Source organism: Equus asinus, chromosome 7 (genome assembly GCF_041296235.1).
Source record: "Equus asinus isolate D_3611 breed Donkey chromosome 7, EquAss-T2T_v2, whole genome shotgun sequence".
In the NCBI taxonomy this organism is placed as follows: domain Eukaryota; kingdom Metazoa; phylum Chordata; class Mammalia; order Perissodactyla; family Equidae; genus Equus; species Equus asinus.
This window is the reverse complement of record NC_091796.1, coordinates 54175214-54185777: the sequence shown is the minus strand read 5'-3', so window position 1 is coordinate 54185777 and position 10564 is coordinate 54175214. Positions and strand designations below refer to the sequence as shown.

Below are 10564 nucleotides of genomic sequence, written 5' to 3'. Positions count from 1 at the left end.
TGAGTTTTGGTAGATTGTGTCTTTCAAGGAATTGGTCCATTTCATCCAAGTTATCAAGTTTGTGGGCATAGAGTTGTTTATTATCCTTTTAATGTCCCTGGGATCTGTAGTGATGGCACCTCTTTCATTTCTGATATTAGTAATATGTGTCTTTTTTCTTAATCTGGCTAGAGGTTTATCAATTTTATTGATCTTTTCAAAGAATCACCTACTGGTTTCCTTGATTTTTCTCTATTAACTTCCTCCTTTCAATTTCATTGATTTCTAATTTTTATTATTTTTCTTTTAATTACTTTGGATTTAATTTGTTCTTCTTTTTCTAGTTTCCTAAGATGGAAGCTTAGAGTAATCATTTTAGGTCTTCTTTTCTAATGTATACGTTCAATGCTATAAATTTCCCTCTAAGAGCTGCTTTCACTGTATCCCACAAATTTTGTTAAGTTGTGTTTTCATTTTCATTCAGTTTGAAATATCTTTTAACGTCGCTAGAGACTTCTTTGACCCATGTTACTTAGAAGCGTGTTGTTTAATCTCCAAGAACTTTGGGGTTTTCCAGCTATCTTTCTGTCCAGTCTATTGACGAGCCCATCAAAGGCATTCTTCATTTCTGATAGTGTTTTTTATTTCCAGCATTTACTTTTGATTCTTTTTTAGAGTTCCCATCTCTCTTCTTACATTGTTCACTTTTTCCATTAGAGCCCTTGGCTAGGAGTTAAGCTGTGTCACTGTGTGCTGTGGCTGTAGCAGAGGCTAAATTTTCTCTGGTGTCCTTATTTTTGTCTCCCCTATTGTCTTTGGGTTTCCCTAGAGACTTCTTATTAAATAAGGTCTGAGATGTGCCATTCTTTCAGTAGTAATCCTGTTAGTATACAGAAGCCCTATTGATGTGGTGGTAAGAAAGCCTTCTATAGTTCTATGGTTAGGTCCAAATCTTTAGGTGAGCTGTCACCTTCACAAGTCCTTCTCAGCATTTTTCCCCCCTAAGTGAGACAGGAAGGCTACAAGGGGGCTGGAGTTGGGTATCTGTCTTCCCTCAAGTAGAAGCCTAGAGTGTGCTGGAGTTGAGTATTTTGTCAGTCAAGCTCTGACAAAACAGTTTCCGCTAAAGGTAGGCCTTGTTAAGGTGAACAGAATGCTCTTCTCCAACAGAACGGCTACTTTTCCCTTTCTCCTGTTAGAAGCACAAGCAAATTTTTTTGTCTTCACTGTGAGAACCTCGTAGGTCTCCTGATAGTAAAACTTACAAAAGTATGCCCTGTGCACCCCCTCCCGCCCGGAGGTTTTAACCCTCACATTTGTCCTGAGCATCCAGCAATTCATCAAGTACAGTTTACGGTTTCCTACCCTTGTACTGGTTGTAGCATGGGTTTCAGTCCTGGGCTTCTGCTCCAGTAAGCTGTGATTCTCTGTATCTGCCTGTCACTGTCTACAACTTTTGGAGCAGTGGTTTGCCTGTGACCTCAGTTCTCTGATAGATCAAATAAGAGTTGTTAGTTTTCACCTTGTTCATCTTTTGTCTTATTGTGAGGACAGGGGTGTTAGCTTCCAATCTCCTTACATGCCAGACCAGAAACCAGAAGTCCAAACCTGTTTATAAAGGCTAATAACTATCAAGGTAAAATGGAGACAAGATTAAAGTGCAAAAGGGCAGGGCTGGCCCCATGGCCGAGTGGTTAAGTTCGCGTGCTCCGCTGCAGGCGGCCCAGTGTTTCATTGGTTCGAATCCTGGGTGCGGACATGGCACTGCTCATCAAACCACACTGAGGCAGCGTCCCACATGCCACAACTAGAAGGACTCACAATGAAGAATATACAACTATGTACCGGGGGGCTTTGGGGAGAAAAAGGAAAAAATAAAATCTTAAAAAAAAAAAAAAAGTGCAAAAGGGCTGTCACAGGGAGACCAGATAGACCGCTTCTGAAATTACCCAGTTGCTGGTAAGCCCCTGACAAAAGCAGTGGGAGTGGAGATGAGGAGTAGATTCAAGAGATATTTCCAAAGAAACAATAAGAGGATCCAGCAAATAACTAGAGGTGATAAAAGCAGTCAAATATGACTGAAGTTTCTAGTTTAAGAAACTGGGTAATAATACTATTAATTAACACAAGTACATTGGAAATAGTGAATTTAAGGTTGGGACATGTCAGGTTTGAGGTGCCTGGATATCTATTCAAATATGCCCAAAGGAAGTGGGAAATAAGAATCTGGTATCAAATCAGAAATCTTTCAAACATATAGACGATAATCTAGCCGTAGCAATGGTGAGATCATCAATATAGAATATGAAGGTGAATAAGGAACAGCATGTAACATACCAGCATTTTTATAGATTAAGGATATCATTACCTTCTTCTAAAAACAGTCAAAATTTTGAGCCAATTATTTCCTTTGAGATTTATCCCCACATTCATAAACTAGGAACTGCCTACATATACCACTTCCATTAATTTGGGTGGATTTAAGTTAACCTCTCAATGAAATCAAATCATTTCTCTAAATCTGTTGAGAACATTTTCTCTATATGTAGAATAGTTAGTAACACAAGCCCAAATTCCCATCTAAACCTGTAGTGGGCAGAATAATACCCCCTGCCCGCACAGATGACCATTTCCTAATCCCTGGAACGTACGAATATGTTATGTTACATGGCAAAGGGAACTAAGGTTGCAGGTGGAATTAAGGTTGCTTACTAACTAAAATTAAAGAGATCATCATGGATTATCCAGGTGGACCCAATGCTATAAGAAGCGTCCTTAAAAATGGAGAAGTGGGGGCCGGGCTGGCCCAGTGGTGGAGCAGTTAAGTGCACACATTCCGCTCCGGCAGCCTGGGGTTCGCTGGTTCAGATCCCGGGTGCGGACATGGCACCGCTTGGCAAGCCATGCTGTGGTAGGCGTCCCACACATTAGCTCAGGGCTAATCTTCCTCAAGTAAATAAATAAATAAAAAGTAAAAATTAAAAAAATGGAAAAGTGGAAGAGACAATGTCAGAATGATGCAATGTGAGACTCAACTGGCCAGTGCTGGCCCTGAAGATGCAAGGGGCCAAGGAACATAAGCTGCCTCTACAAACTAGAAAGAGCAAAGAAATGGATTCTCCCCAAGAACATCCACAAAGGAACACAGCCCTGACGACAACTTGATTTTAGCCCAGGGAGACTCACACCAGACTTCTGACCTCCAGAAACGCAGGCTCATAAATTTCTATTGTCTTAAGCTACTCTGTTCATGGTAACCTCAAGCAGCAATAGGAAACTAATACAGCACTCTTGTACCCTAACATACATATTAAGAGCATTTAATCTTTCTGAACTTCAGTCTTTCTTCAGTATGATTTGACCATGGTCAGTAGCCAACGGCTCTCTGGTTTTACTGTTTTTCTATGTTTCCAATTAAATCAGGGTTAACTTCACCTATAAAAGCTTTGCCCAAACTGTACGTCAATGCTCTACTCAAGATATTAATTAGTGTTCTGTGGAAATAAGGGAGAGGAAGGGTGGGTAACACTCTTAAATATGAGAGAAACAATTTATATTGACTTAAAAATCTGCCTTTCAGAAAGCTGCCGTATCTGAGAATGCAAGCGCCTGATATGAAGGGGCACCTAGAGCATGAACACATCATTTCTGATTAGGGCAGCACTGACTTGTCTCATGGATATGTCATCACTCATTCTATCTTACAAGCCTGTCGCTGCTCTGCAATGCACCGTGAAACGTTTTCATTCTAAGTTTGGGAAATGATACACTATAAGCCTAAGAAACAATTTTAACTTCTGTAAAAGATGAATAACAGCCAATGATAAGAAATGTAAATCAGATTTTCTAAAATGGCTTTATTTTAAAAACCTATACAGAGTTTTGATTTCTAAAAAATATTGCCATGAAATAGCTAATTATACAGTAACAGAAATAAACTCCCAAAATACAGCTAATTAGAAGTTATCCAAACATAAATTCACAATTTTGAAGCTGGAATACATATGCTTTTTTCAAATAACAATTAAAAAAGATTGTTTCAGATGATCTTCCTCTTAAACATCCGATACATATACTTAATCTTTTGAACTAAAACTAGACAACCTCTCAATAACTTCACAAATAAATGCTTTTATTAACTTGGAAAACAACCCCCAAAGCATTCAATTATTGATTTAGTCACAAAACTCTAATAAAGCCAAACAAATCATTGCTTTAAAATGTATACCTCTTGAAAATGAAATCTACATCTGAGTTGTGAAGAATAAACTTTTTATAGAAAAGTTGAGTCTTCCTGGCTAGTGGATTTATTTCCTAATAAACTTATCCTATTCAGACTCCTTTCTCAACATATCCTAATCCTGAAAGAGTGTGAGGTGTTAAAATATGAACAGCTTCTTTGGCCCTTTAGATGCAGGTGCCGTCACTGTAAACAAGTGCAATGAGAACCTTCTGCAGGCGGCATCTATGTCTTACACGGAGGGGGAGATGTATGTTCTTCTTTCTCAAAGACATGATAATTTCCTTCCCAATAATAAAAGATTTGATGTGCAGAGATTTGTCTCCAACCACCTTAAGAATCAAAATTCATGTATATGTTTATAACGAATAGTTTCAAAAGATCAGAGAAAAGCATTATACAATGCTACTACATCAAAGGTTTTATTAATGGTAAATGTTTGCATTTATTTTTAAAAGCTTAGCTCTTGCTGAACACTTTTTTTAACAAAAGCTAATAAGCAAGAATCATTTGCCCTACAAAAACTATATTGACAAACAAGACTTTAAATTTATTCAAACGAAAGGTAAAAACACTAGAATAATACAAAGCAAAACACTGCTATGAGTCGAACTGCTTTCTATCACTGAATATACTACATTTAGTAGACACAAGCATACTGAACTGAACAGAAAAACAATGTTGTGGATTCAGTCTAAGGAAGACTAGCATTAAGAATGACATGCAATTCGTGATTTCCTTAAAAAAAAATTTTATAACCAAATCATGAGAACAAAAGGTCATTTTTTATTAGAGGGGAAGATAATCTGTTTACCAAACAGCTCCTCCTTTCATACTAAAATGGCAAACTGGATGAACTCTATCTCCTCCTCCAGATGCTACTTATACATGACTTTGCACGAAGACTCAACATACGGTTCCTGTTCTGGTAACAGTGTCATGGCCACAAATAATCAGTTTTTTTAAAAAAAATATGACATGCAAATCTAGAGAATTTCTTTTAAAGAATTACCCAAACCCAGCTCATACGCAGTCCCATTATTACACAAGCTAAGCAATACAACTTGTAAAGGTGTGTGTGACAACATGCGCACTCAAGACCACCTTCTCCAAAGTCCTAGTGCTGCTGCCAAGTTAACAATTCTTTCAAGGCACTGAAGATTCATGTAGATGGATTTTCCAAAATATAACTAACAATTGCTAAACTCTTAAAAAGCCCTGAGTCAGAACTTTCAATAGCTTCCTGAAATTATAGATTTCAGACAAAACGGACATTTGTTTATTTTATAGAAATCACAAGACCATTTTGCTTTTTGGAGCAAAAAAGTTATGTTTATGAAACAAATCAACTATGACTGTGCAGGAAAAGTAAAACATTCAGCAATATTCTTTCTTACACATTTTGTACATGTCAATTATAACTTGTAGTTACGGATTTCGGCACCAAATTCATGTGGCAGGTCACCTTCCTGTACCTGCTGCTTCAAGTTCAACAAAATAAAAATCTCAATTTTAACCTCAGGTTTCCATCTCCTCCTTAGTCACAAAAATGAATAAATGCTGGAAAAGTAATACTCTGAAAGAAAAGGAGGTAGAAAACGCCAGTGTAGCCACTTACAATTTTAATTCATCAGCTCCACTATCTAGTTCATATTTTTATACTCTAGAGTCTCCCACTACTAACCATTTATCAGTAAACTGAGGCTCAATCTAAAGGATTTGCCCCCTCACTGTAGCAAAGCAATGTACACTTGAGACAGCATTAAATAGTTTTTCCTCAAATTTAATGTTTTAAGGGCATACAACTGTAGTTATTCATACTGTTATAGTTGTTTACATATATGTTAAAGTTCCAAGGCCATATATGATTATCAAGTAATATCAGTAAGCATTCCTATCATAATATTCAAGCAAATAAAACTAGGCTGTGTTTTTGAGAAAAAATATTTTGAAACAGTTACAAGTAGACTTAAAGATAACTGACATTTTCAACAACAAGGCACACATAATTTGTGAAAATCGATTACCTTCCCAATTTAGTACAAATTCAAAGCTAACCTAATTCTGTTATTTAAAATGTGTTTCTCCCTTCTGGCTCAAAAAACAACAAACCCTTCCAATTAACAGATATTTAAAACCTACTCAATTATGATCAACGATAATTGGGAAAGTGGGAAGAAACTCTGTCATCCTCCTGAATTTTAGGAACTTGATGTTTACCATGACTTTAGATCTTGCAAACACAAACTATTAAGATAATTTAGGTGTTTCTTGATTTATATTTAATCAAAATTCTATTCCATTGGGGGAAGCAGGAAAAGGGAGTAGTTGTTTAATGGGTATACAGTTATAAGTTTGCAAGATAAGAAACTTCTGGAGACCTGTTTTACAACAACGTGAATATACTTTAACACTACTGAAGTGGACACTTAAAAACGGTGGTTAAAATGGTAAAATTCATGTTATGTGTTTTTATCACAAGAAATTCTATTCCAAAATTCAACTTTTACACAAATTATTACTGTAAAATATTTCAGACACTCTGAGAAGATAAGTGCTTTTCTTTTTGGATTTTTTTTTAAGAAAGCCGCATTAAAAATCTGTAATTTAGAAAGCAACTGTCAATTAAAGTAGACTAAAAATGGGCTGAAAGAGCCTTTTTATTGTTCAATTAAATATAATCTCCACTTAATGCTCTGATGAAATCTACACAATCCCCTTTTTCCCTCTAAACTCAAACACTGACTTTTCTTTCCTACTTGCTGCAACCCCCCACTATTTTCCCTATCCTACTCCATCACTATTCTCTTAGTTCATAAGTTTAACTAATTCCCAGTCCAAAAGGGTCCAAAGTTCATAAACAAAGAACAGCAATTGGGCAACACATAAGTAGGCTGTGTATGTCTCCTACATAAAAATGGCGCAGCCTTGAGATCTGAATTGGACAAATCTTAAGCAGCATGCACTTCATATGCGAAAATGTTCTCACAAGCTAAAGCCACCAAAGATATAAATTTAAGAAAGTTATTTTCAACATTATCAATTAATTTTATGCCTCAGTAGCTAGCTGGTCAATTTGCAACGTTTAAATTTACAAATAACCAAGCATAATTCAGCCAGCTAAACTGAAGACTTGTCTAATATAATATTCCTATACTAATACCAAATGATCTTCTCTTAAAAAACTTTCTTGCTCCCAACAAAAACATGTATATAGTATAAGCAGTAAGAATGTTAAATTATGTGAAGAAAAACGATTAGAATAGCACCATCTGGTAAGTTGTGTATACGTTTTGGGTAACAAAACTAGCAATCTTAGAAGAATAAAGGAGAAAATGTGGTAGGAGTGAGAAGCACAGAGAGGGAATTCAAATACTACTTAATGACAACTATTCTGAAATAGTAGGAAGAAATGTATCAGTACCTTTGAATTCCTTCTTTTTGACTAGAAATTACGTCAAATATACAATGGCTGCATGATCAATTCTGTATGTGCTAAGATGCTGACCATTTTTTTCGATGTTGTGTATCTAGCCCCTGAAGCCCCATAAATAACGTTTTTGAACAAATACATGTTAGTTTTGTCTTCTTAAATGATTCTACAAAAAGTAAAAGCTCTTTTGAGGCATCATTAAAGAAATGGTAATGAGAAGGAAATATACCTAATTGGGAAAATACTGCTGAGAGACACAGAGGTAGCAGTTTCACAGAGTTAGAGGAGAGTTCCAAACAAGTACATTCTTAATCTTATTCTCTCTCACAAACCCAAAATAAATTCAAAATAATTTTTCAGGTGCTTGAAAATATCAATAGAGAAACATTTTTTATTCATTAAACAAATTTCAAAGTGGTACAAATACAGAAAATCCACAAGTACATAGCACTATAATTATAGTGACTTTATGACGTTTTCATAGTTTATAAGTTAGTATATTTTTAATATGGAGGAAACAAACTAGTCTGGAAGGTGAAACTGCCTATTAGGGACATAAGTTTTAGCACTACAGCTCAGAAGACAAATAAAAAGGATTTAAGTACAGTAGAGCTCTAGACCATATAATTCTCTGGTTGCCCAGATGACACATGAGTCAGCCAGGTGCTCCTTCCTTACCAGGTGATCTAGTGGAAAAGAGATGGGTGGCCTACAGCCTGGAAGAAAAGGAAAATCCTGACTTACACTGTTTTCAAATCTGAAAGAAGAGTGTGTTTGTCTTTTTATGTGAACATCATCAGTCAGATGTTCTTTCTTTTTATAACTTCAAAATATGGCTTAAAAAATAGCCTCAGTGACTCTTTATTAGACAACTGAGTAAAGTCAATATAAATTTTCAAATTTAAAATTTGTAAAAATTTTACTGTTCTAAATGACGTTACTCAGCTGAACATAGACATGAAATTACTGAGACTACAAAGTCAGCCAGCAAAATTCACCACTGTTTTCATCAGGACTTGCAAGGGCAGCAGCCAGTAAACAGTGAACAGCCAGAAACTCCTGTTAGGAGAGTAGAGACTTTGTACTTTCAAATTTAGTTGTTGTAGCAGAAAAACTGAAACAAGAACCAGATTCAAAGGGGGAAAAAAACTACAAAAAAGATAACTATCCTTAGGAGTAAGCTTATACACAGTATATAGTAGACACTATTGTAAACAGCTGATTATTTTTATAATCTAGCAGCAATGAACCCCAAAACATTTCTTTACGTGTATATTGATCCTAGACACTGTAAGATTACCCATTCAAAGGAGACAGAATGATTAGATGCTCTAGAGTCCAACTGTGAGTAAGAAGAAAAAAGAATCTACAGGTAACCAGACATATTTCTGTAAATGTCCTGGTCACTCTTTCTAAAGTAAGCATTTATTACTGGCTTATTTACTATGTCTTAGATACTGTTGGCAGTTTAAATAATATCCTCATCTGTAGGTATAGAGACTCTTCTTTACAGTTAAGCCTTACTATTTGAGAGAGTGGAAGCAAGGCTACGAGGAAGGTAGAATCAGTAACACTGTCAGAATTAACAGGTGTGGAGAAGAAAGGATTGCTGCCTTTGGACCATACACTATCCTTCTCAGATCATGGGGTACTATTCAGTACATGAGAAAAGCTAAGTGGAACCTCAGAGGCCCAAATAGGGCAATATCATTTCACCGGTCAGATTAGACCTGGATAAGCAACCACAGTGAAAACTGAGGTACACTTTCACAGATGTTGTCTTAAAGGCTGGCTGAACAAAACAGTGTATGAATTAATATTAGAAAGGGAACTGTTAATGGTCAGTTAATAGGTACTCTTTTATTGGATACTTTCCCCTCCTTCAGTTCCCCACTATGATTGTTTATTTTTCCTTGTCATGTCTATCAGTTATTTTGAAACTGGCAATTTGATTTAAGTTAAGTAATCTTCCTTTTAAATCTAGAAAATGGGCTAAATGTAAAGTCATCCTATGCTTCTATTTACTCTAAGAATTCAGAAACAATCATTTAAATAACTTCATGTTATCTTAAAAAGGGAACCCTCTCTTTAATACTCCCTTAATGATGTAGAACTTGTATTATAATTTAATTACTGAATATATGTGACATGATGGTTTGACCTGCCCCTTCCAGGTGAAGCACGACTTTTCTGAGGACCTGCGTCAGCGCACTGCAAAATCATGATAGACTAAAGGAGAGCTGATCCTAAGGAAGTGTATCTTTGGAGGTCTAACAAATTTAAAACTATAATAAAGACAAAAATAACAGGAGATCCTTAAAGGATTTTTCCCTCTTAGAAGATAAAAGTAAATCACCGATGAATTACATAGATTTGATGTCTCACATTAAAGAAGAAAAAAAGAAAAATCCACAGCTTCAAATGCTGTTTTGTAGAGTTTTTCAATTCTGGTACATTTACAGTCTAATTATACTCTAGCAAAGAAACTATGATATTAAAAATTCATTAGAACCTCCGACTAGCTTCAAAGCTTACTAAGATCTCATGACCAAACGCTTTAGCTAACAAAACACACTGAGTTTCTTAGTTAATACAAAAGAATCCTTCGTTCAATGGCCTTGCGACAAATAGGACATTCGCTCATTCGGTCACCGCAGAGCTGGCACGTTCCATGGCCACAGAGGAATATCATATTCTTCAGACGATCCAAACACACAGGGCACATTGTCTGGAATGTGATAACAAATAAAGTTATACATGCTGAGACATTTTATACTTTGAAAGCGTAACATGACAACTCTAACGTCATCAATTTTCTTTTGTCGTAGTCAAATAATCTTTTGCTGCTTTAAAAAAATTTCTTAAATTTTTAAATAGTTAAAATGTCATCCCTATAAAATAGAAATATTGGT

At 35.8% G+C, this 10564-nt stretch overlaps 1 protein-coding gene across 2 annotated transcripts in view; it reads right to left on the bottom strand.

Moving 5' to 3' along the window:
* Window positions 1-8023: 8023 nt before the first annotated feature.
* MIB1 (MIB E3 ubiquitin protein ligase 1) overlaps window positions 8024-10564 on the bottom strand; it is a 138659-nt gene continuing 136118 nt past the window's right edge. For both annotated transcript variants that reach the window (XM_070513386.1, XM_070513387.1), the window contains exon 21: window positions 8024-10380. In XM_070513386.1, coding sequence (XP_070369487.1) covers window positions 10240-10380 — 141 coding nt within the window. In that variant the 3' untranslated portion in view covers window positions 8024-10239. The remainder of the gene's footprint in view (window positions 10381-10564) is intronic.